Genomic DNA, 27,461 nt, shown 5'->3' with positions numbered 1-27,461 from the left:
TGGAGATGTACCCAAACTACAAAACCTTTGTTGTGTCTGCAGTGAAACCATCTCTAGGGTTCAGGAGGCTTGATTATTATTTTAGGACATTTTGTTTTATTTCCCACTGCCTTGCACCTTGTGTGTGGTCATCTGCATCCATGCTGAGTAAGTGTCAAAAGCTGTCATCTTGATATGATAGTGTTTTACACTTGCCTGTTAGATACATTAGTAGCTTCAGCAGGTGTGAGATCCAAGCTTCAAGCACTAAAGAGTGGAGTAAAGATGGGCTAGTTCCACCCTTGGATTCTGGCCCAGGACAGTGATCTTTAAGAGCAAAGCTTGCAGTGGGCTCCTCTCTTGTTTTTCTTTCTTGTAATGGTAAGACTCAGCTGACAAATATGATGCTACCTTTACAAGGCCTTATGACATGCTCCCTCCACCTGCATCTGTCATACTTTGTCACTGCCATTCCCCTCACTTGGTGGTCATGTATATGCTGTGCAGCCAGGTGACAAATGTGTGATCCTGCTAGCTGTGTAGGAGGAGCAGAATGGAGCAGCTTTCAGGGCTGCAGGCCTCATGGGACAGGGCTCCCCACAGTTCATGCTATGCCAGGATGACTACACCACTGCACCATTTTACCTCCCTCACGAGGCTGCTGTGTGGCAGGGAGCTGCTCACTCTCCCTCACAACCTGGTGTCTCAAGTGCAACCTGTGGCATTTGTCTCATGTTGCAGTTTGGGTTTGTCTCCTTGTTTATGCACTACTGCTGTCAGTAGCAGTCACAGCACAAGGTGTGATCTGTGTCCAGTGCGAGCTGCTTGGAACATTGTCCTGAGTGGCTGATTCAGAGCTGCACAAGGCCCGACATGAGCTCACATTGTTTAGTGGCTTGTGCAAAGGAAAGCCTGACTGTTGAGTGGTAAAACAGTGTTACACCTACTGGCTTGCCACAGTCTTTACCATTGGTGAAATGCTTAAACTGTGTGTTATGGTTAAAATATGAGATGGTAGAAGATCTTGTGTACTTAAAAATGGATCCTTCGAGACATCTGCGACTATGTGAATTCTAACCATAGGTAAGAAATTTGCTCCACTTTGTCGAGGAGCCCCTTATAAATTAGGAGCTTTTCCAAACCACTCTTGATGTAGAGAGATCTCCTGTACTGACAAGGATCTTGCATTTCACTAACAGTCTGATCCCTCAGCATGTAAATTGGGGTGCTAAATAAGCATTCCTAAGCAAGAGGGGAAAAAGTAGCTGGTTACAACTATGTGAACTTTCCGTTGAGAACGGAGGCTTCTGGCTGTATATGTGACTTAAACAAACCTGTTACACTTATGTCTGCAGAAGATGAACGGCTGCTGAAGGGCCAAATCCATCACCAGTGTTGCCTGGCCTAGCAAAGTGAAACATTGCTCATGCACTTCCCTTTGTACTCGGTTGGGCCTTTTAAAAGGAAGCAGTCGTCCAGTGGCAAATCAGCATTCCTCTCAGCTGCTGGCAGCTGAAAGATGTATGATTGTACAGTGCAGGCAAAATTCCCATTGGAGACAGCTTTGGATTGCTCTCCCCCCTGAACCCTGGGAAAGATTAGAAAGAAGGAGGCCTGGTGCAGAAATCTGCATTGAATTTTCTGTGTGCTTCTTTGAGGGGGCAGGGTCTGCTTTATCACTGAAATGGCAGTGAATCTGTCCCTACCACTTTTAAGTGTGGTGGAATGCCCTTTGGAGCTGTTCTGGCATAGCTACCTGTTTAGGTCAGCTTGGTTTCCCTGCGGTTTTGTTGAGACCTTCCTCAAACGTTGTATTCTACTTGTCCCAAAGGATTTCTTAGGAAGGGAAGCTTGTTACAGAGTCTTAGGTTACATTAGCAACCTTTGGACTTTTCCGCTGATACCTGGTGGCAGCAGAGATTGATTCAGACTAGACCCGGTCTGTTCTGGCTCCTGGGAACTCTTTCTCCATGTGTCTCATCTTTTTCCTTGAGTTTATGATGTGCACATAGCTTGTGATTTTTTTAGGAGATGGAAGTGAGTTGGGTGAGTGATGACATTTTTTTTTTTCTTACAGACTTTCTCTGCATGAGGTACTTAAATTTATTACATAAAATAATGCATCCGTAATTTTGAAGTTGGAACCAAAACAGCTGTAGGCGTTTTGGCTGTTTATGGAGGATAATCTCTTGATGACAATGCGTGACTGCATTTTTGGCATCAAAAGGGTTAATCTAGTCAATGTTTGATATTAGACACAGGCACCGAAAGGGTTAAGGAAAGTGCCTTTGGGCAGTAAATGTTGAAAGATTATCCTAATTTTATTAGCGGCAAATGTCTATGTTGTTCTTAACATGTCACCTCACTTGTTCAACAGAAAACTAAGCTATATAACATATTGATCATCTAACAAACCTAAGTACTAGTGACCTGTAATCTACCAAGCATTTATTGACTTTATCCTGGTTCAGATCCACAAATGCAGATCAATGCCATCTAACACCATTTTAGAGATCAGTAATTATGTAGCAGGTCTAATTCTTTTTTTTTTTTTTCCTGGTGTCCTGAAAAGAGAGAGTTAAATAGACCAATAATAAAAATAAAGCACTCTTAACATCTTACAAAGGAGAAAAAGGAGAAGCTGATTTAATGGTCTAATGAGGCCATCTTCCAGAGACTTGTTTTGTGTAGGGCTTGCTTTGACCTTTCGCTTTGCTCAGGAGCCCAACGCTTCATTTTTCACATTCTTGCAATTACGTTAACGCTTCAAGCATTTCTGACTCCAAGTCAGCTAGCAACACCAGGCATAACTCAACACTGTGAGTTTTTCTCCTCTCTGTAGATTCATTAACAGGTCACTGGGGTCCCAACTGAAATTTAAAACTGACTGGTTCTGTTGGGTTAGCTGAGTTATAGCAAGGGAGATGGCAGGAAAGGGGCTGAGAGAAGGGGAGAAGAGAGAGAAGACCCTAGGGTTTCTGTTGGGGAATATAAGTGTGAAAACCCTAAGTGGAAGATTAAAAGGTGTGTGCAGCTTTATCATGTACCCTTTTATTTGGAGGGGAAGGAAACAGATCTTTGGGGGTATTTGCTGGATTCTTTGGAGACAAAGTTGTTTCTTTTTTTTTTTTTCTTTTTCTTTTTAAATACCACTGCCTTTACACACTAAATGGCTTCTAAAATTGTGCATCAGTTTGTACTACAGTGATGGATATGATGCTCCCAGACTTTAATTCCTATTTAATCTGTTTATGGGGTGTTTCAAATAATGAATATGGCACACTATGCGTGAATAGTGAGAAATAAATCTTTTTGAGGTTTAAAAACGTGATCTACAAGGAAGCACCAGGGAACAGTTTCAGTTTTGTATTTTATTATACCACAATTTTATACTCTATTTGCCCCATTCTTAGTTTAGTCAACCAAAGGGGCTGATCCAGAGAAGTCAGATGAGGGGCTGGAGTTTTTCAGGACCTTTTTGGAAGTTCAGCACTTTTTAGAATTAGGTCTGGGGTGATAAACTTGTATTCTTACTTATGGTCAAGAAGCTAGGTTCTAGGTTTTGCAGAAGTAAAGGTAATAAACGGGCATCAAATTCAGTTTGCCTTATTCATTTGATGGCTTGGTTGTTTACTGCGGATGCCTGAAGAGGATCTGTCCCTCTATATCTGAGTAACTCTCTCCAAGACAATATCTTTAAGTAGTCTTGAAAAATTGTCGTCCATGTTTCTGTGGCAAAGACTCAATATGTGGTCCAGGGCTAAGTCAACTGTTAGCTGATGCTAGCTGAAATCACGTGCGTTAATCCTAGGTTACATCTCTAGGTTGATGCATGTTTGAAAAATTAGGCAGTATAGCTCTTACTTGTATATCATCGTGCAGTGGACAAATTTGTTTATGAAAGTAGCTGATGATGCCCAAAGGCCAGTCTTTTTACTGAAACTACATAGAGCTTGGTTCAAAGCTTTAACAGGAAAAAAAGACAGGGACAGCAGTAATAATAATGAGTAAATAATAATTTTAATAATAAAAAGCAGTGTGTTCATACCATGTCTTGAAAGCTTAATATCCAAAAACTAATAGTACTACTTTTATTCCCCTAGCACTGTGTATATAAGCGAGCCTGCTGAGGCTAACTAGAATACACGTTCTTTATACGGATTCTGAATATGTGTTCATTTCTTTTTATTTTTACACGTAAAGCTGTAGAGTTTAGTTTTACTGGAAGAGAGCTGTCTCTTTGTAAGAAAGAAACTTCCTAATAGAAAAGCCCAAATAGCCAGACTGTGAAAAATCAAACTTCCTAATAAATAATGCTTCACTGGAGAGGCATTATTTCAGAAGGCACAGCTCTCATGAAGGTGAACTGTACAAAGTATGAAAAACTCCTGAAGAACAATGACTTTTTTCAGCGGAGGAAGATACAGGAAGAGAGTAGCCCTTATTAATTCATCTTTTCCTTTCAAGTTTGAGGGGCCCGTCCTTGTGTTGATATGTATGAGTAATTCCCATTAATGGTGATGGGAGTTACGCATGTGCACTGACAGAAGAATAGACCCCTTAGTGTTCAAAGCACATGAAATTTACATTTTTTCCATTGCTGTAATTGAGATGTTGACAAATTGGAGAATATTGATGAGCCTTTGTTTTAAGTATTTCTTGCCAAGTTTGTTTTATTTTTTCATGGTTTGAACAATGGTGTGGGTTCAGCAGCAATGAATAATCAGGGTAGAGTAAAGATAACTTTCTATTTCAATATTTTGATGTGCCAATATGAAATAAATTGTCTTAGGCAAATGGAATATGCTGTTTTAATCATTAGCTATGCATGAAAGAAAAATTGATGTTGACATCTTTGCTGTAAAATCGTTGTAATGGGGCCTTCCTTACAATTCATTTTTGTAAAATTCATTTTGTACATTTTGCAGCAATTGAACAATCCCTGCACTGTGAATAGGCAGAATTCCCAGAAATACTGAGACAGTTGGCCCAGTAACTGCTGAGCTCACACTGCACACCACATGCACATTAACCATAATGATGCCAGAACCAGCTTAGCTAAATATAGTCACATTTTAGTATCCTACCATCCTCTCTTTTCTTTCCTTCTATTGCATGAACAAATAGAGCTTTTTGCAGTTCTAGTTTGATTGCTGGGCTGGGGGAGCATTTATGTCCCTACCCACTATTCAATAAGTAGCAGTAAAATTTCACAGTGAATCTTTGCTTCACTACGCTGTTTTCTAATATTCAGGCAGATTCTTCACTGTTTATTGAATTAAAACTCAGAATGTGGGGGAATTTAAAATCTTAAATTTGCATTTAACGTCCTCACCTCGCTCTCAGATTTAAATCAATGGCAATATATTTGTGAGTATATTAAAAAAGTCTATCAATAGATACATACTAGAAAACATTTATTTCCATATTTGAACGTGCTATGCAGGGGTTTCAAACACAGCCCAGGAAAACTCTGTCAATGGAATGTTTTTGTAGTGGCAGTAATCTCTTTAAAATAACCCTAAATACAGTATGACAGATGCCATCTGGAATAATCTTTTGCTAGTTGCTTTCAACTTTTATTTTTTCCTACAGCTAAGTTCATCTAAAACTGGTCACTTACTGTTGTGGTAAATGTAGTGAACTCTTTCTTCTCTTGTGCATGTCTACATTCTGAATTTATTTAATTATACTTAAGAGATGTTTGCCTCTGCTTTGTGCGGCTTTTTTTTTTAATGTGCATGTGTGCGTATATATATATATATTTATATATTTGTATTTCAAAACGAAGAAGGTAGGATTCCTCCTTAGGCCATTCTTTTCATCTCAGATCCTACTCAGCCTAACCCAATTTGCCTCTGAATGTTAGATAACATCCCATTTGCTAAATTACAATTGTATGCTTGTTACAATATTAATGGTTTCATAATGCAACGCATTCAAACATACAGTAGCAAGTGCTTAAATGTCTTCCTGTGTTGTTACAGACAGACTAATTTCTTCCTATATGTGCCAACTTATTTGAAAGATCTAGTGTTGGAATCTCTAGGTTTTTTTTTTTTTAACTTGGTCGTGTAAAGGGATGTCTCCTGATGCCTGTTAGAGTTTAATTTAGAGTAGTAATTAAACTTGAATACTGCCTCATAAACAAAAGATAAACAATAAACCAGCCACGTTCCCTGCTGTTTCATAGCTTTCTTTCCCAGATGTTTTAGCCTGATAATTTTTACATAGTGAACTACCTAGCAAAGAGTGCTACGGACAGAGGTCAAAGCCTAATTCCTTGTAACGAGGTTAAAAAAAATAATAATAATCATAAACAAAATCTAAAAAAAAAAAGTTATTTTTTAATTATTTTTACTACTGATGTTGCTGTATCTTAATATCATTATGTATGAACAGCGTATTAAAGTCTTCTACCATCCTTCAAAAAAAAACCAAAAAAAGAGGTACCTGCACATGAGCTCCTCTGCCCGTGCTGACTGTGAGCAGCCACAGAAATGCTCACAGCGGAGCGCTTTAATTTGTCCAGCTGCCCGCTCGGGCTGCAGGAGCTGGCGGTCCATTCCTGGACTGCTCCATGTCAGCCATGATCTTTCTAATTGCCAGGTAGGAGTGGGCCGCTTGTCTGCAGAAGCCATGTTATTTTCACTGGGTGGGGTAATTACTGAAAGCTGAGAATAGCTGCACTAAAGACACAGGGATACTTTCATGATCCCATTAGCATAAGAGTGGGTAAATTATTCATGCCAAGTGAGGATTCTATGGGGAAAAGTATAGTTAATGCACATAGTTTTTAAATGTATCCCTTTCTGCTCTGAGACTAAATTCTTGTTGGATTCAGTTCTCAGACATTTACGGGAAAGCTCTAGTGGCATGTTAGACGCAGTTCATCTCTCTCTGTTTGCAGCGTTCTCAATAGAGACCATCTGGCAAAGATCCAAAAGGTGATTAAACAAAATGATCAGCTCTTGTTGCTGTGTTACATGTCCAATACTCTGGATTAAAAAACATGACCCACAACAGTCGGCTAACATCTTTTTTTTTTTCCCTTTCCTTTTTTCCACTCCCCACCCTCCCCCGCCCTCCCCCCCCCACCCCCCTTCCCCTGAAAGAATTCAGATGGTCCGCAAATGTCTATGCCATCTTTGTGTCCTTATGGCCCATAATCATGAACAGGTTGTGCAAATGGCTCTTTCTGTAACACGGTCTGTTCCAGCAGCATAGAAACATTTCATATTAATTGGGTCAGTCTAATGTTCATAATGACATGGGGAAAAATTACCCAAATGTGTTCTTATAGTAAACACTTAAAATGTGTCTTTCTGCTATTAGAAAGTGAAATTTGACATCAGGCTCATGTGGCTGATTTATTTATTTATTTATTTCTTAAGTCTGAAGAAAAATCAAAGCATGACACTGTCATCTGGTGAAAATAGTTTAAAGCCCCTTCGAACCAAACAAATGGGGAGGGGAAGGGGGACAGGAGATGAGCTGTGGTTTAACACCACAATCAGGGATGAATTTACAGTGCTTTCAGAAGAGTACTCCCTTATCATAAACAAGCTGATAATCACACTGAATCTAACTCCCAATTAGCTCTTTCCTCACTCGTGGAGATCAGCATACATGTCCTCCTTAAGACATGATATGTTGCTGTTGAGTCAGACTGAACATTTGTATACCTTATGTCATATTCAGAATTTAAGGATTAATGCTATATATTTACTAAAAAACAAAGCTAATCAGCAAGGTAATTTTTCAAACCAATCACTTCAATATCTGAGTTAAGGTAAAAATGCCAAGACTGTGAATAGAGGACATATGTATCTTATCTTTTTGGGGTTGCACCAAATGCCAAGTACTAGCGCAAATTCAACAGAAACCAGACATTGTTGGAAAGTAATTAAAGAAATATTGAAATTAAACCTACCATATGAGTGAAATATTTGTAGGCCTGCTTTGTTGCATACGTAGCAGTGTGCAGGGAGCTGAGCAGTGTATCTTTCCCCCTTCTTTTTTCGGTTGTACTTAACTAAACACCACAGAGGGACTGCCTCTGTGTGTTTAGAACAGGGTTTGTCCTCACAATGCAACCACTCTCCAAAATCAGCAAGCTTGCTTCAAGCACTGATTTATTCAAAAGCTAGCAATAAAATAAAGCCTCTAAACTTATGCTAAGAAAAATCCAGCATCACTGGTGGAGGTGGCCCATCCCTCTGCTGTCAGCTCCCGTTACTGTGAGGTGGGCAGCAGCAGGTAAGGGTGGTGGATGGGCTGAGCACCTGTGGAGGAATCGCAGCTCCCCTGAGTCAGGGCCGTGCGCAGATGAAAGGGCCACGTGTAGCCTTGGGGGTCTTCAGGCTATTACAGGGCAACTCATGCTCTGTTATCATGCTGATTTTCAATTGATTTTTGGCTGTACAGTACTTGTTGAAGGCCCTCTGGAGCATCAAGCACTGCATTATGGAACTGTGCATTGTAATACGTGTGTCTTTTGTCTTCCTGCCTTTACTTTACCTGTGTTAACCATTCTGTGATGCTCCAGTTTCTAAGGGTGTTTTGTAATTGAGGAAGAACAGATGAAAAAAATCTGACAAATATTTTTAGTTGTCTTTTATTGAGGTCTGGTATATTTGTTCCTAATTCTGGTATTTCAAATCAATCTGATTTTCAGTAACTGCAAAGCATTGCTTTTAACCTGTACAATTATTTCTCTCACTGTCTGATCAACCTGGGCCCAGTGTCTATGCTTTCTTCTGTACTGATTCCTTTCAGTAACTGGCATTAGAAATCGTTAATGTTAGAAGTTTTTCTTCAGTTTCAGCTCTATAGACTCAAGTGAGTGATTTCTTCCCATTTCTAGCTTTTCCTTTCTCTCCCTAAACGGTTGTATCTCTTAGGTAGGCTTTCCATTCACCAAAAATTGAGTGATTTACATGCAAGTCTTGATAAGATTAAGATTTTTAAGATCAGTGGCTAAATAGTTATGTTTTAGTTTTCAAAATAAACATTTACCATTTCAAACAGTTTCAGGTGTGTAAATCTTCATGGATACAGTAAAAGATGTGAATGAATATTTAAAATGGTTTAATTCTCATAAAAAGGACTTGCAAAAATGCATGTGGAAACAAAGACTTGCAGTTTTCTGGTCTGACTTAGCACCTGGTATAACAGGAATTAGAAGAGAGCAGTACAACTCCATGTGACTGCAACCTTAGTTACTTTGCTAGTTGCAGGCACGATCCAAATAACAAGAATGGTCACCAGGAGGACATCTGCTATTTTGGTGCCCTGCCTGTGTTTCCTTTTTTTGTTGCCACAAGGAAGGATATGGATGTCTACTCAAGAGCAGCTATCTGCAGAACTGAATCCAACAGGATCTTGAGTGAGTTGCATGGACTCTCTGGCCTGCGTTCTTCCCCATCTGTGCAGTGGGCACAAGCATAAGTAAATGTTGCACAAATGTTACAAAATGGTCATTTGTTGTTAGTGAACTCCTACTATAGTCCAGGAACGCAGGGTTACGTAGAAAGTCAAGTATGTTTCTTGCACTGGCTTTCATGAATTTCATCATGGCAGCCCTGGATAAACTGCATTTGTATTTCAAAACATCCAATTTTTTTTTTTTTCAACGAAGGTGAGAAAAGGTAAATGAAATACTCATTATCTTTATATACATATATATATATATTTTTAAGTAAGAAGACTCATAAACTGAGTATTGAAAGATGTCATGGATTACCTCATCAGTTTCTAAATGGTATTTGTATGAAGAAAGTTCTAAAGTGATGCTTCCAATGTTTAAAAAACATGTAATTTATATATATGCATCCTTTGCACTGTTCTTGTTTTGTTTTGTTTCATTTTCTTCCCTCAAACATTCATAGTAAACATAGCTGAAGGAGAACTTGATTTCTATTGTAATGTAGGTCTTAAGGATCCATGGATAATATTGGCTTAGAACAAGACTGTGCAAAGCACTGTCTTCCTTTTTCCTCTAGGATTTCCCCTGCTCTAGAGCTGTAGAACAGGTTGTGGTGTTTAGTGACCTTGCGCATCAGTAGTTCTGTCTTTTAAACACAGGCATTGATTTTTCTCATCCTGGCATGAGAAGATCTAGTACACCCCCCCCCTCTGTTGCCTAAGAGCTTTCAGTATGCACACAGGCAGTGGTGGTTTAGAATGAAAGCTTAGGGCATCAGAATTGGCAGAGGTATCATAAACAGTCTGCTTTATATTTAGAGTTTTTTCATTAACTATGAAATAGGAAGAGTCTATCTTTTTGTAGCTATCTTATTATTGTTTGTTATTACTTTTAGTCTGAACAAACATACACAAGTTTAAATGTAGTTATTTGGTTTTCCACAGAACTTTGAATAGCATTTCAAAATGCGCTGAACAGGAGTCCTACTGATAGTACTCACAAAAAAACCCCAACAGCAACAACAAAAAAAACCACCTATCTTCTGTTTATGAGCCACAGAAAGTTTGAAGGAAGGTGGTGAGAATTTGCTAAAAGCAGTTCTTCCTGCCCAGAGGGGTAAAGGCATACACTTAGGATCCTGATCCTTCTTGTGTGGAAAGCAGTAGCATTAGTAGGGGCTCTACTGCTTTCACATAAACAAAGCTTGACTCGAACACATTCATATAAACAAAAGCAAAACATTATTCTCCTATCTTAAAAAGCACACACCCAAAAGTAATTCCTCTTCATTTTTGCCCAATTCCTGTAGAAAGTACTGCTATTAAGATTTGAGATCTGTAGAAAGACAGCCATAATGTTTAATTCTTCCTAAAATTTCTGATCAAAATTTCATCCTGCCTTATATTTAAATGGGCAAATAGGAATAAACACTAACTTTTTTATTTGCTAAAACAAGTTCTGAGTTGCCTTTTCCTCTGATGTTTTTAAGTATTCAGATAAGTTCCAGAGGAAAACATATTTATGTTTTTAGTTTAGTTCAGTTCTTGAAATACTGTTTCAAATCAGTGACTGATAATAGACACGCAGTAAACTCAAAATTACCTTTAAGGAATATGACCACTACTTTTGTTTACTGCTGCTCTCTATATCTAGTAATTTGCCTTGTCTGCACTGTGTATGGAACTGAAGGAAGGAAATGGTTCTTGGTTTTCTACATCTACATTTCTTGCATCTGCGTGGCTTGCAAGTAACAGCCACAGTGCTCAGCTGCCTTTGGGTTATTTGTAAAGACATCTTTATCATTAGGAGCAAATAGAGGGAAATGGAGTGGCAGAGTGGGTACAGTGGCTGAGACGCCTCTGTTCCTACCTATAGCCAGTGCAGTCAACACAGGAAGGAGCAAGACAGAGTGACTCCAGCTGCTACAAGTCTGAAGTCCGTTGCAAGCCCCAGGTGCTTGAGCTTATACTGAGAGCTAGTCTAGACTGTAGGCCACACAATTTGTTGGAAGAGCCATTTTAGGGATGGTTACCTTTGCACACTCTTAGCTCTGTACATTTCTCGTTCTCAGGTTAGAGTCTTCTGCTCTGTTGTATAAACAGAGCATTTGCTATAACAAGGGTTGGTGTAGCCATGTGAGTGTGTGAGGTGAATTCAGCAAATTCTCTATTAAGATGTGTGATTTGTGCCCATGAAATATTTTACAATCCCTGAATTTAATTCTTAAGTAACTAAAGAGGGCTCATTTTCTTATATTCTTGTGTTATGCCCACCAGCTGATTGTGGCTACACTTGTTTAAGCAATTACATTTGTCTAAACTTTCCTTGGGCTTCTCCATGTGCAGCTGTGAGTTGGTCATACCTCGATATAAGACATCCCCATTGGCACAGAGTTCAGCGGAAGTGAATATAGCAAATGCAAGCGTAGAATTTTATTGCAGGACTTAGTGCTTAGCTTTTCAATTATTTATGAGCGTAAAATTTTGGAAATTCGCATGAATTCCCTGTCTAATTTTACACTACTGACTAAAGAGCATGGAACATCGCTTAAATAGCACAGATCAGAGTTTTTCAGCTTGGAGCTTCCTTCCCAATTCCTCCCACCTCAGATTTACCACTTACTGACAGTTCTCTGTTTCGTGGGACTCCTGACCCTGTACATCTGTTAAAGGGGATAGTCCAAGATGAACAGAGCCTCCTACTCAGTAGGACCACAGTGTTCTCTTCGCTCCTACTAGATGCTTGAACAAGCATAGAGCTTAAGTGAAATCCTTTAGCTGAATCAAAATCTGGTCTTATTTAGGGACTAATCCAAAGCCTGTTAAATCAACAGAAAGATTTTGGTTGACTTCAGTGAGCTTTGGATCATGCCCTTCCTTGCTAATACATCTGAAATCAATGGAGTTATGCTGAGCTTCTGCCAGTAAAAAGAGGGGGAAAGAAGGTGGTGGTGGTGGAAGGGGGGGTGAGAGGAATAGTCTTTCTCCTGTATTTGTATGGTATCTAACACACTGAGGTCCTGGTGCTGAAGCAGAGCTCCCATGGGCTTCAGTGATACAGCAATAATAATTTTGACCTGATTACATCACATGGTGCTTATGGACTCCCAGCCAGCTGGGTAAATAATTCAATCACTTAAAACACCTAGACACATCGACCTCATGCCCAAATGCTTCATATCAAGCAATTTCTTGCTAAAAGAAAGGTTAGCAGGTTTTATCTCAGGACAAAATAGAAACTCTTCAAATGCAAATAGATTGTATAGAAGGTTGTTTTAAATGTAAAACGCATTGTTTACAGAATATGTAAACTTAATGTGTGTAGCTTTTGCTGTCTGTTCACTGACTTCAGAAAATTACTGAAGACCTATGCCTTCTCCACAGTCAAAAAGCTACCAACTTTTTATTATTCATTACTGCCTTTTATTTTTATTTCTCACAGTTGCACTGAAATCCAGATTATGACTTGCTGCTTGTTAAAGATTTCAGTGTAATAATTAGCATTTAGGGGATGGTAAAAAGGATAAAAAAAAAAAAAAATCCTTATGTATATCAGCATATACCTTTCTTTGCTAGAAGTGCCTAAAGAGCCAGAGTAGGACCTTAGTTTAGCTAGGACTTGCATGTTTTTTTAACTTTGTGTACTGCAAATTCTCATATTTGAGACTCACAGTAGGGTTAATACTGACCAACTCAGCCTTTGAAGGATTGTGCTTTAATGATGAAATGACACTTAATAGGAAGCAGGTAGTTCATACAAATCTGAATAATCCAGCTGAAAGTCACTCTGGGAACTCTGTAAGCATTTCAGCTATATAATACTTGTAAATACCTGGAGATTCTTCTAAGAAGTTACTAAAAGAAAAGCTTCCTAATTAGGTTTTCAATTGACTTTTTTTTCATCCTAGTCCCAAATTACAGAAATTTTCATTAGAAAGACAGCTAGTAAGTTTTGTTTTAGTTATAAGATTTAGGTGACATTTCCTGTGCTTGAGTCCATATGCTTAAGATGCAATTTGTATATTTACACACTTAATTTCTTCTGTTCAAGATATCTGTTAACATGTGAAAGTGTATTAGAGTGAGAAAAGATCCCTGATTCATAATCTTTTTTTTTCTGCATTAAATTTAGACATTTTTCCAGATAAAGCATTCACTGGCTAATGCTTCTTAATTGTCTTGTTTTTCTTCAACAGTTCTTTATCCAATTTGTGTAAAATTGTAGATGCTGTAAGTTAAAGTATTATATATATTTAATTTTTATTTATTTATTTTTTAATTTAGAAACCACCAAAATGCTTAATGCATATAGATGTCTTTCATTTTACAGAAACAGTAATCAGTTGATCTGTGCTAGCATCTCAGCTGACAACAACTTAGGGTTTCCTATGCTTTCCATGTGCAAGGATGACTGCAGTACTCGTGCTTCAGTTCAGAAGAGAAGCAGCGATGCAGTCTTCCAGTTTAAAACAACAACAGTAATTAGCTTTGGACTGATTTTTTGTTTGTTTTAATTATTTTATTTCTTTCTTTTAAATTGAAGGGATCATGTATGAATTTCCAGGAAGTTCACAAACTTCTTTCAGTGACCTGTGTTGGTTATAGTTGATAGCTAATCACTTTTTATGTCCCTTTTTTTGTCACCTCTCAAAATAATGAAATTCATTTCACTTTGTCCACTTCCAGAAAATCATCTGTAGTGTACATCAGAAGAGATAGGTGAAACAGTGTTCTTTAGCTGTGAATTGATTATCCTACCAAATTATTTTCCTGAGCTGGATCTTATTAGCTGTTCATATTCCCAGCCTTGAACACACTTTGGCATAAAGTTCTGTCTATGAGCAAGATCTTTATGAAAGAAGGGCTTTACTGATATATTTTTTACAAAACTATTATTTTAAATTTAATCTATAACTGACTCAGGTGTAGATTTGCCTTTTTTTTCTTTTTTTTTCTCCTGAATCTTAATTTGGGCAGGAATATGTTTCACATTCAGACCTTTATAATCTGGTAATTCATCACTGACATTCAGGGTTTGATTTCCAACTCCTCTCTGCTTTTTTGTAAACCAATCCTAGAGTCCTAAGACCACCAGAGTGAATGTCATTTCAGCTCTAAGTCCACGCTGCCAGAATTCAGGTTTACTGTATGCCAATTAACCTTCCTTTAAGCTCTTTCAAGTTTGTTTAAAAGAAATAAGCTGTCCTTTTATTTTAGAACCAGTAAATAATTTTACATCTTTCTAAAGCAATTTTCTGCGTGCTTACCAGCTTCATTGATGTGAATGTAAAGTACACAATAAGTCAAACTCTGGCTTCAGTGGGAGCTGATGGGAGCGCAGTCTGTATATTTGAAAGCAAAATTGATTCAATCTTTGAGTGCTTGTGCAGCCAAAAAAGAAAAAAAAGAAAAGAAATCTCATCTCTATATAGTTTGTGTTCTTATAATCGGAGAATGTAAATTTGAGCTTGTACTTCATGTTATTTTCTCTGATTACCTTACATGAGCTCAGAGGAGATGCTTATGTTCTTACCGGGGATGTGTGTATATATATATCTCCATATTTTTTTTTCCCTTGTTTATTCACATATAAACATTTTGCATGCTTCCTTAGAGAATTTCCTTGTAAGGTTCAGTTGTTCTTGAGACTGAGAACTTGTCTAGTGCATAATTTGTAAGCTATGCAGAGAGCACACTCCAGCAGAGGCAAACCCTAGAATGACTAGTTTTGGCCCTGCCCTTACTTTGATTTTGCTTGCTACTGTAGTGCTCCTGGTTGTGAGGGCCCTGGTCTGAGCTGTGGCTGCAGTGTGCAGGATACACCCTTGATGTTCAGATGTCTGGTGGAAGATCCATGTATTGGTTTTCTGTTCTGTTCTTCTGGCAAACAGCCGTCTGCTAGACAAGGACACGCTTTATTTGTGATCGTTTGAGAAGGGATATTACTTTTGAATGCCAAAAAAGAACCCAACCAACACCCTCCTTTCCTTTCCCTTCACCATGCTTACTATCTGCTCTTGATTTTGCCGTTGTATCTCACAGAAGCAAGGTGTAATGTCTATGAACAAAATCACCTCCCAAAGAGAAGGGAGAATGCTAGCTTCATGGTGGGCAGCAATGCCTAAGTTAAATTCAGGCAAAACTGTAGATTTTTTGTTTGCGTGCTTCACGTTAATGCTGAGTAAAATCTCTTATCTCAGACATCCAGAAGAAAGGCTTTTCATTTACACGTAGTTTCTTCATGCTTTAAATATGTGACTCAGCAGCTTTGTCCTACTCAGTTTTACTTTCAGGTTTCCTTTTAAAACAGTCCCTTAAACATTTTCATGCCTAGTAACTTCTTTTTAGACTGTTACAGTATGAAGCACTGACATTTCAAAAGGGAAAAGAAATTCAAACTTATTTTGCCTTTAGCATTGCATTAGAATATTTTCTTCTGTAAATCATTTCTGATACATTAAAAAGCAACTGTCATTTGGTTTTCTTCCTGCCCTATATGTATTTGAGGTTATAACAATAGAGTTGTAAGCCTGGCTCTGGTTTTATTTATCTATTTATTAAGCTAGTGACTTTGGCAGTGGGGGATCTCTCTCTGTTGCGTGAGGAATCTATAGAGGTGTGCTTTTGTGTGGCTTTTTTTTCCCATACAGTATGGTGGATTAAATAGTAGGACATAGTTGAGGAAGATAAAATCTTTTAAAAAATGGATTTTGCAGAATCTATGGCATAGACAAAGATTGGCCAGATTTTGTTTGAATCAGCCCACATCTGCTATAAGAAGCAGTAGGTCTGCAGGCAGGCTATAGCTTTTGTCACATCCAGGGGAATCCACTGAATCTTGGCCTTCATTTAGGATTCCCCCCTGATGAGCAAATTCCCATGACCGCTTTTGAAACTTTAAAAGCTTTGGTTTTGTTTTAAAAGGCCTCTGAGCATAGTCAATGTTTTCATAGGCATTTAGAAACAAAAAACGGAGCTTTTAAACCTTCAAACATTGCTGTGGGGATTCACTTCACTTCTCAGCAGACCAAGTCTGAGATAACACCTGCAAGAAGTGTGCATACGGGTTTTGTGAAAATCGTGATGCATGATCTCAACTGACCCACAAATGTGACAGTATGTGCAAGTGCATGTACATCTTATTGTAATGTTTTGCTGCTATTCATTTTTAAAAGAAAATTATTATTTTGGTTCTGCAGAACATCTGATGTGGGTAAGCTGATTTTCTTTTTAGATTGCTTTTGTTTCACTTCCCAATACATCTTATGGTGCAAATGCTAACAATTGATCTTCATAGGAACAGACTGAGTGAAAGTCCTTGTCTGTGCTATGTTGTATAAAAATGGGGGTTCTGATCGTATTCTTTTTGGTTTGTTTGTTTTGCTTCAGACTCACTTTTTTCATCCAGTGTTCTTTAAGTAGATACTCATAGCATATCTAAACCAGATCTGTGATTGTCATATTGGAAATAGAACACGAAAGAAATGAGCAGGTGAGCACTGTTTTTCAGCTATGTTTCTGAGATGCCACAGCTAAAATTTTGTCATATTTTTTGGGAAGTGTGAGGGGCTCTTGGAATCAAGAGTAGATGCTAAACAAAGATATTAACAGTGCTTTTCTCCTATCTTGTTCTGTTCTCAAAACACCTGTTAAAACAAACGCACATATTTCGGGATTGATGATACTAACTGGCAAACTTGGCACCAAATAACCTGCTGAAACGAAAATGTTGATGCAGAACATGTGCTTAACTTAACAGTCCATAACCCTGTTTTCAGAATGCTGAAATACCTACCCTGAGGAAAGCTCATAAAACTAAGGTCTTTAGAGTTCATAGATTAGACCAGCGAAGCTGCAGTTCTTTTTGAGAACGTGTATCTTCATTGACTCCCATTAATTCAAAATGGTTAAGTGCATGATATGAGAGAACTGAAAGCACCAAAGGGGATTTTTTTGGAGGCGTGCCTTCTGTAGGTTCCAGGGCTAAAGTAATGAACAGAAAAGGGGCACTTAGAAAGACAAGTAGTCTGCGTTTGGAGGGGCTACAGACTGCAGACAGTTCTTAAAGAATCTCAGGTCATTGTCTGAGGGTATTCGATTGAACTTTTTACAATATATGATGCTTAATTCTTCTAGAAATTCCCAGTGCCCTCAATATTCTATTGCTTAGGATCAGGATGAGTAATTTGGAATACCTCTATCCATGCTTCCCCATGTGTGACATTCCAGTCATGTCTGTCTTACTTTAATATTAAATATGTGATTTATAACTAGATAATGATTCTGATAAACTTGTTTGAATCCATTCTGGAAAGAATTGTTGTTATATTACCTGGAGGCTGTAGAAACTGTAAAGCTGAGCTCCTGGACCAGCTAGGACATTTATGATGTGTTCCTTAAACTTTGTGTGCTAAGTTAACCTGAATTTGTAATAAATGAACACACATCAATTTTTCCCTTAGCGCTTGTCCACACAGGGTGCGTACTTGTTTGTTACTTTTAAAGGGAAGAAATTAGAATAGGGTGTATTAAACTGAACAAGGATTTTCTTCATTAAATTTTTCTGGCTGCCTAACTTTTCCGACAAATTGCTTGCTATCTTCCATTTCACCAAATGTGTGCTATTTTTGCCTCCGAACTATATGCTTTACTGTTACGCTCTTTGGGATACGGTCCTTTTATTTCTCTTTCTTTATTTTTCTTCTTCTGGAATAAAACAGAAGCATCTTCTTGTGCGGAGTGACATGACAGAAGAGGAAAATAAAATTCTGCAGCAGTGAACTGGTGAGGGCTGGGGGGCGGACTGTTTTTTTCTCAGTATTCCTTACAGTTTTCTGATAGCTGAACAGAACTTGGGGAAAAAAGAAATTGCTCTTAACAAGAAAATGATTTATAAGTGCAGCACGTTATGTATCTCAATGAGAACAGCGCATCGTTGGCAGCGTGTGCATCATGTGATGCAACCTTTTGACAACTGGGTGTCTGCTGGGGACATCTGTGAGGGGTGACCTTTCACTCCACAGAAGAATGCTCCAAAGCTGGGGAATGCAGTTGTCTGTTGGCCGCCACGCAGGGCTGCCTAATGCCAGCCTTGCTCCTTTCCATTGCTGTAGCTCCTCAAGCACACACTGGGTGAGCTGGAACCTGGCAGATTTTTGCTGAAGAAAAGGCAGCTTGCTTTTACCTTACAAGAAAGGCCAGGGTTAAGCCAGGGCTCTCAGACAGTATGCAATCAGAATGAGACCCTTAGCCTTCATGTAGTCCCATTAACCAATAAGTCACCTGAACAAGGATTGCTAATGTCTGGCATGCCTGCAACTCCTTCAGATCATTTACTCATGCTGATGAGTTGTTACTGATTCTCCAGCCCATGTAGAAGCAGCACATCACCATTCAGATGGCAGGTTCAAGTTATAAATCGCAGTGTGCTAGCACAGGAGGTCCCAGCCTTTCCTTTCGCAGGCAGTGGGAACGGGAAGGAGGAGGAGGGCTGTGGCCGGTTGGGGAAGAAACAATAACAAAATACATCGGTCTGAAAACATTCCTAGTACTTCTGATTTACTTGGAAAAGAAAAATCTCATGTGCTGGCTGTAATCTGATAAACTTTCTATCAACACGCTCCTTTTTTATTTTCAAGCTTTGATTTCCTAGTACATGTGCCTGCCTCTTTGAACAGCATCAACATGTTGGCAATTGCTTCTTGTATTGCCATACTGGGCTGCTATGCTTGTAGTGCTCTCTCAAGGCCTGCTACCGGCTGCCTTCTGGTCAGCAAGGACCCACATCCCACTCCTCATAGGGGCAGTGGTGGTTTCTGGTCTTGAGTAGCTGTAGAGCTGTCCGCATATGATTTTATTTTTTAATTTTTGTAGTGAAAAAAACCCAAAACCATCAACAAATATATCACACAAAAGATAATTTCTGGCTGCTAAAACAAAGCAGCAAATATTCATTCCCAAAAGGTGGAGCTGCTTGAAGAAAACAGGTTACTCCCCCCCACAACACCCTTTAGTCCCACAGAACGACTGCATGCTTCAGCACGGATTTCTCTGCTAGTTGGATCCCAGGAGGCCTTATTGAGTGCAGCACTACTCAGGGAGTTGCAGCTGTATAAAGTGGGGGGGAAAAATGTAGTTTGTACAAATTGTTCTTTACCTTGGTTTGGGTTCACAATGGCAGCTGCACTCCGACTTTGTGTGTGACAGCACAAAGGACAGCAAAAGTGAAAAGCAAGTCAGCAAGTAAAGAGACAAAAGCAACGATCAGCTAATACAGCTCCACACGGCCTTACTAATTTATGAGAAAAAAACTGTTCTGTTCATTGGATCAGCACTCTGAGGAGGCAGGTGGAATTGTAGGAAGTTTTCATTGAGTCTCCTGAGCAAGTAAGGAAGCCACTAGAGATTCTTCTCAGTTTGAACTTTATCAGGGTCTACGCTTAATCAATATGGTATTGGAAAAAGAATTAATTACTAAAGCAGAATAAAACAGCTGCATTTTAAACTAAGGATCCATCAATTCAGTAATCTTCCAGTTACAGGCTAGGTGCCGTGAGGATCATTTTGACTCCGTGTAATGAGGAACTGAGGGAGTTTCCTCATGAACAGGCTGGGAATTCACATTAGCCTATTTCAGCTATTTGTCATCAGTACAACTCATTTCTCCCCTTCTGAATTACAATTTGTATTTGATATACTGTCAAACCCACAAAATTCCCATATTCATGGAACTGAAAGCATTAATGCGGAAATCATTGTCACCATGAGAAAAAGTCTTAACCTTCCTGAGCCTCTTTATTCTATAGGCTGCGGCTTGAGTGGTTTCATGCCGGACATACCTCTATTGTGTTCATTGTGAGGGTCAGGGACCTGCCTGTTGAAGAAGCAGTAATTTGAACACAGCCTGTAAATGTTTCATCTGTAATTTCCATAATGGTGAATTTCAAGGAGGGCTGAGAAGGGTTATGGGAGATGAATTAGGTTTTTAGTGAGCTCATTAGGAAGCCAAACAGAGTTTAGACAGCAAGGCGGTGAGTGTGGCTGTAATCAGTTCTGCTCGCTTTGTTCCCTGCCTTCGGGACATTTTTTGAAAACTTCATGGCAGGGGCTGATGAGAATATACTGAGCAGAGGCTGCAATCTGATGGTTGACTTGTTGATTTGTAAACCTCTTAATTCATTTTTTGTTCAATTTAATCTTTTCTTTCTTAAGGAAAATTAGTTGAATGTTAGCCCTCTTTGCACTATTCACCTCTTAAATTATGCTCATTTTGAGGAGCTTGTTATGCCTGAATAAACATGAAATGACTTGGCATTTTCCCATAAGAGGCACACCCATTTTAATACCATGTATTTACCATTCCTGGAAATGTCTCATTAACTTCTGAAAATCTGTGAGCATGATATTTTTGGGCTACTGTAACACACCTCTTGGCAGTCACAGAAGGCAGTTTGGTTAATGCCTCATAATATCCATTTTTATTCTCAACATGAAGAAAGGCTCTCTATAGAAAATTGATGCAGTTTGCTCTGCTAATTTTCATGCTCATTCCAATTAATTTAACATGACCCAGATTTTCTTCCTCGGGCTCATCCTGACTAATTAGTAAGGCAACACCTAGAACAAGTTCTGTTTAATAACGTTGAGGAACACTAGTTGTGAGTGATTTTGATGCTAATAAAGATATTCACTGATGGGACAGATATTTGATGTCAATTATGGTATGTAATTTAGAAGTCCCAATGTGCAGTACACAGTATAGGAAGGCTGACAAATCACTATGGGAGGGGTTTTTTTATTTTATTTTTTTTAAGACTTTCAAAGCACCTAGCTATCCTCAGGGACCAATTAGTTTATTTTTTATACAACTAGAAGCATTGTCAACTAATTCCACAGTAATAGATGGGGTGGTGCAGCTAAGGAAGTACAGTCTGTGAACCACCACAGGCCCGGGCCTGGGCTCGTGTTATTTGCTATACTGATCACGTAAGGTAAAAGCAGTCACAGGTTTCTAAAAGAAGCACTGGTTGAGGAGAAGGAAATGGTGTGCTCATCTCCTTGGTTGAACTTCTCTTTCCTTTTCTTTGTCCAGATGATTCAATTTGGTAAGAAATAAATTGAAAAAGCGGCTTCATTAATGATTTGCAGATGAATTATGGATGTTGGTATTTTGTATTTCAGAGAAATAGCTCTAGATCTGCACTTCGTGTGGTAACTCTCTCCTCCAAGGGGGAAGTTACCTGCGCCAGAACATGCAGGATGAGTGATTAGCTAAGTGTGCTTACTGCAGCGGTACATGTGGGTCTCAGACCCTGGGAGAGCTGGCTGGCTTTTTGCATGTCATCCACACTGGCAGCAACGCAGAGTAGGCAGCAGGTGAAGAGGGGGCTCCACAGGGCATTTTTGTCATTGAGGTTGAAATGGGAAAGGCCAAATGCTGTTTTTTAACATAGTCTCTCAGAACAAATTCCCATTTATGCCACGGGAATCAGATATGAATAAACACATGGTGACAGTGCTGTTGATACTTTGGGATTTTGATCAGCCACAGATACAAAAACCAGTGTGGCTTCTTTACTGAAGCTGCAGCACTAAGATCTGCTTTTGCTCCTAGTAACATATATGAAAATAGTGCTCTTCAGCTGAAAGAGAAAAGAAGTGTCCTTGTTACATCTATTTTGATCACATGTACTTCTGCACAAGAAACTGCCTTCTACTTGAGTGCTGAAGGATGGAAAGGAGGCACATATTGTGGCATTTTAACTCTTTAAGATATGTCTATTGAGATGAACAAGAATTAGTAAAAACAGTGCCCAAACTCAAATTTGAAAAAATGTAGTTCTTAACTGAGAGTGTGATCATGTTGACATATTTGTCCCTAGAAGCAGTAATATATAGGATTCACTTATCTAAGAGCCACCAATTACTATCAAAGGGAATTTTGTGTATTACTTTTAAAGCAGTTTTCATTGAAAGCTGTGTTCCTTCTTCATTTAAGCGCTTTTGAGAATCCTTATCCCTGGAGTTTGCTGAAAGTAATTTCTTTGTTAACTGAAAAGAAAATAGAATTTTGCATGTTAGATAATGATCCAACAATATTAGCATCTCAGTCCTCAGCCTGCTGCATGAATCTGTTAAGTTTTAAAAGATAATATAGTACAACACAAGTAGAAATAACAAAGGGAGGTTAATGTCTTTGAGGCAAACCTTAACTGCCAGAATCCTATTTGCCTTTTTTTTTTTTAAGCTCTCTCATTGGCATCATTTCACATAGGTTTTAAAAGGAAGGGGAGGAGGTCAGAGCCTGTGTGAAGTTTATTCCAGAATGCAACGCGTTTAAACACTGTAGATTTGAGCTTGATACCGCAAACCAACTGAGAAACTGTTCTTGCAAACAGCCTTGCAGTAAAGTGGCCATATCTACAGCGATCCCTAACCAGTGTCAGAACATGACAATTTCTTGTTCTGGGTCAGCAGTGAATACCTCACTCAAATGGTGCAAAGTCAGCCAGTTCTTAATTTTTTATCTCCTCAAGAGTGCATTCAGCGACTTTAGCACTGAGAAGAATGACTCCCCTGCCTAGTGTGATGAAGATCTGGAAATATGCTGGCTTAGCACATTTAGCCTGGACTGCTGCTTGATTGGTGGGGCTTAGATTTGATCTTATGGTGTGTGTGTCAGTTCTCTAATGGGCTGGGTGAATGGTCTGTCCAGGGGAAACTCAGCTGAACTCATATGCACCTGAGACTGTTACAGAAGTCTCATGATGCTCCAGGATTTTTTTTTGTTTGGGATCCCTTCAGACAGCCAGTCTTATCTACTCTGGTGGGATATGGGGTTCACTGAAGCCCAGCATGTTGGGCTCTTCCCAGGAAGAACTCAGGGGCACAAGGCAGTCTAGGAATATTTTGTAGGCACTAAGTATTTGTCTTTGGAAATGCCTTCTGCTGTGGTGAAGAATATGAAATCAAAATACAGGCTAATGAATGGAAAAACAAAGCCTTAGGTGTTTGGGGTGTCTGTGCTTTTCAGTTTTGTGCTGTGAACCTCTAGGTAAATCATGTTAAAACAAGTCACCTACTTTTTAAGTATTACTATTTTTCTGCTTCCCTGTTCTGTAAATCCATTGCCTGGAAAACTTTGTCAAAAGCTTTTCTCTGTGTTTCTACAAAATTTTGCTCTATCAGTTTTTCTTTGCTCACTTACAGCAGGTCTAAACCATCCTACAGGATAGAGAGAGTGGAGAAGGCCATGGCTTTCCCTTCTTGATCCCTTGCCTTTTTTTTTTTTATCATATCATCACAGAAAAATCTAATAGAACTCTTAGATAAGAGAAAATAAGTTGCTTGTAAGTCTTTCTGATATTATAAAGAGGGTTTGCAGGACAAGAAGCCTGAAAAGATGTTCACTGAAAGTAAACGTGGGCAGAACCGAAGCACTCAGTTGTCAGCTGGGACATTACTCACCAGCTGCAGCAAGCATTGGATCAAGCCCTTCGCTGGGCTTGTACAAAATATCATACTACTTATAAACAGTATGTTTCCAAATGCCTAACAAACACACTATATTTTAAGTATGGGGTTTAACTTAAACCTACAAAAGCAGACTGTCACTGTTCCAACGTAACCCTTCACATTCTGGCATTTTCCAGACTGCCAGCCAAATGAACACTTTAGGAGGAGGTGCATATATATGTCCACAGCACCCAGCGAATTAATCCACCCTACTGTGCATAGGTGTTGGAGCTCTTATGGTATGTAAGATTCGCCAAGTTTGGAGTTGTTTCGTATTGTTACATTTTCTGGACTATGCATTCACAGCAAGCATCTTTTCTGATGCTGCTCAGGTGTTTGTGAATGCATATCAAGATAGTGCTCATTATTTGTGTTTTATGTAATATACACCTTTGCATACATTTTGTCACCTAGAAAAGCTTTTATGGTTCATTCTGATGCTCTTCCATCCAAACATCTTTTTTTTTCTTTTTGATATTCTGTCATGGTTTTTTTTTTTTTTTTTTTTGTTATCAATCTTACCATAGACTAATGTGCATTTGAACTTGTGGCCTAACAAATGTCCTTATCAGTAACTGAAGCTTTAAGTTAGCATCTCTCAGGAATAAATGTCTGTTACATTTCAAGTTGTAACTTGTTTTGGAAGCGAAGAATTGCTGTGAGTGTGTACTTGCATGTTCGGGCTGGCACATTTTTTATAGCTAACTTCCCTGGAAAGGGAAGTTTCAAATGTGCTCAGCACACAGAGCCTGGCTGTGTTAGTGGGCACCAGTTTAAGGGATGTCTCCCATACAAGCTGCTGTGTCCAATTGCAGGTTCTCTTATCCAAATACCTCACAGTTTGTGTAACAGCTGTTTGGAAAACTGAAATACTCTAAGTGCTACCTAAAGAATAAAAAGAAATTTTTATTCCTCAAGAAACTCCACTAATTTTTTAATGAAGAAGAACAGTGCAGGATGTTAGCTATCATCTACTTTAAAATTTTCCATATTCTGTTACTGTTAAATATAAACAACAACTGCAAAATGTTAAAGGTTAAATACTGATGAGATAATATTGAACTTAATTAGTTAACTTCAAGTGCAGGTAGAATTTTAATTGAGCTTAGTTATTTTGCCCATATTTGAAATTATTATAATTACAGGAAAACAAACAAACAAACAAACAAACAAAAAACCCACAACCAAAACAGAATAACAAATAACAGGAGATGGAATGATACTTAAAATCAAGTGTAGCTGCGTAGCTGTTTAGTATTTACTAACACTTGTACGGTAGATTGAGGAACCTAGAAAAAAATATCCCTTCTGCTCCAGTGGGCATAGAGATGAAAAACTGAAAAAAGAAATGGTCTCCTAGAGAAGATGTGCTTTAGGCAGAAAAAAAGAAGAATGTTTTTTGTCTCTTGATTTCTTTAATGACTTGTTATTGTTATCTCAGCTGTGACCAGAGTCTGCAGCTGGTATTCTTAACAGAATTACTACAAGAATGCTAAAAATATTTCTCTAAATATATGTAGAAAAGCGATTGGAAAAGAACAGCATTTAGACTGCAGTACAAGGGCGTTTTTTGTGACAGTGTTTAGTACGATGAAAAATTTAAACAGAAAAACAGCTATTTACATTTACGTTGAAAAGTAATTACCGGAGCAAGCAAAATACTTACACCTAATTTAATAATGCTTTCCTTCAGCCCAGGTGCCAAAATCAGTGTATAAATTTCACAACTTGTGCTGGGACGTGTGGGATAAATAAAGTTAAAGCCATGTAGAAACAAGTGCATTGAATGCTTTCCCGTTTGTGAGGTACAAAGCGAGTTTCGCTTTTAAACAGCAGAGCATCATAAATCAGCATAAACCACAACTTTTAATGAGTAGGTCTCTTCTGGAATTGTGCAGTGCTTGCAATTCTGTTCGAACAAGTCAAGGATCTGGTCTTGCACTCCTTACTCAGGCAAAACTGCCACTGACATTAATGATAATTTTGCTTGAACAGAACAAAGTGCTTGATGGCAGTTATGCCAGCATGAGGGGTGTGAGATCAGGATGAACGTGCAAAAAAAGATGTCTGTACCTTTGGCTTCTCAAGCTAGCATTTCCTCCAACTACAAGGATCCTAATCGTAACATTTGCTGGTGCAGAGCTTAACATTTACCACGCTGGGAAAGACTTTCTGGACTTCAGTAACCTGATCAGTACGGTCTCCTTTTGGTCTCTGCCTCTTTCTGGTTCTTTGTATTGCAGGGCAGATGATAGTATCTGGCACATTCCTTGGATGACTTGAAGATAGCAGCCTTCTGTGTTTGGGGCTGAAAGATTGTGAACTCTGTGTTAGCAGAAATGCCACACAGGGGAGTGAACTGAACATTAAAAAAGCTTTAGCTTTTAGGTACTGCAGTGCAAGCAGAGTTGAATTTGAGAGCTGGGACTTAAGTGGACATTTGTCCCTGCTTTCTTCCTTAATAAAATCTGAGTGTTAACTGTGGATAAGGGCATTTGGGAGATCACTAAAAATGAATCACTGAGTGCCCAGAAGAGCTTTATTATGATATACTATGGAGAACTACAGAATATACCATGTACTTTTTATGCGCTTATCGGATGCACGTATGAGTTACTGTTGCTAAAGTAAATAGTTTTTTTCCTTTGCTGCAGAACTAAAATAATTCGCTGAATTAAAATGGCAAAATGAACCTCATCAAAACCTGGATCTGTGTGGTCCTTTCCGGCCCCGTGTTCCCATCTAATTTTCTTTTACTCCATTAAAGGATATTGAGCAAAAAACACAAGCTCCTGCCAGCAACGTTTGGTGTGCTGGGTTGTGCATGTGTATTCCATCTTGAAAAACCCTGACAAAATAATGAATCTGGAAAAAAATCTCAGTGCTTAAATCCTGATTGTCCAAACTGAGTAAAGAAAATAAAGAAATTTAAATATCCTTGGACTGATGTCAGGTGCCAGAACTGAGCCACTGTGGTTAGGTCTGAGGAAGGTCTCCTGGCTCGGTTTGTTCGCCCCCCGTGGCAGCCAGGCTGGAGGAGCTATTCTGTTCCTGATGTTCCACGTGGATATTGAAAGTGCCCAGTTAACCAGTGTGAAAATAGCATGGAAAATAAATTATTAAACTATACTGTTATTACTAACTTGCCAGCTCTACAGAAACAAATGCAGCCACATTTACATATGTGTCCATCTGTCTGTTTTTACACTTTATGTCTCCAGCCAGTGGGTGAAATTGTTTTAATCCAAGCTGCAGTCTGATTTTTTTTTCTTCTGATATTTATGTGTGTGTGTGCATATGTTATTTGTAGATGGACACGCATATTCCCGACAGTAGCTAGTTCTTAATTGTTCTTTTAAGTAACCTAATCTATCTGGCCATGGCAGTTTTAAACTGGCGAAAGCAGCAGAGTTTTCCATGGATAATTTTCGTTAGTTAGCAGATTGTTACCATCTCAATGTTGCTGAAATCCCTAATCTCAGGTCAGCGTGAAGCTGCAGCGGTTACAATCCTGTTGCCTGATGCAGTGTGAATGGAAGTGC

The 27,461-nt window shown here is 38.8% G+C and overlaps 1 protein-coding gene across 8 annotated transcripts in view; it reads left to right on the top strand.

Annotated features, from left to right (window-relative positions):
• Positions 1 to 27,461, top strand: part of MEIS2 (Meis homeobox 2) — a 170,274-nt gene that overhangs the window by 16,235 nt on the left and 126,578 nt on the right. For 4 of the 8 annotated variants that reach the window (XM_065754171.1, XM_065754179.1, XM_065754207.1 and 1 more), the window contains exon 8: positions 24,057 to 24,158. The exons of the other annotated variants lie outside the window; for them this stretch is intronic. In XM_065754171.1, coding sequence (XP_065610243.1) covers positions 24,057 to 24,158 — 102 coding nt within the window. The remainder of the gene's footprint in view (positions 1 to 24,056; positions 24,159 to 27,461) is intronic. 8 annotated transcript variants of the gene reach the window in all.

The sequence above is a fragment of the Cyrtonyx montezumae genome, unplaced genomic scaffold, assembly GCF_038088225.1.
Source record: "Cyrtonyx montezumae isolate F1298 unplaced genomic scaffold, pur_monq_1.0 scaffold_10, whole genome shotgun sequence".
Taxonomy (NCBI): Eukaryota; Metazoa; Chordata; class Aves; order Galliformes; family Odontophoridae; genus Cyrtonyx; species Cyrtonyx montezumae.
The sequence above is the reverse complement of the archived record's forward strand: the minus strand, read 5'-3'. Positions and strand labels throughout refer to the sequence as shown.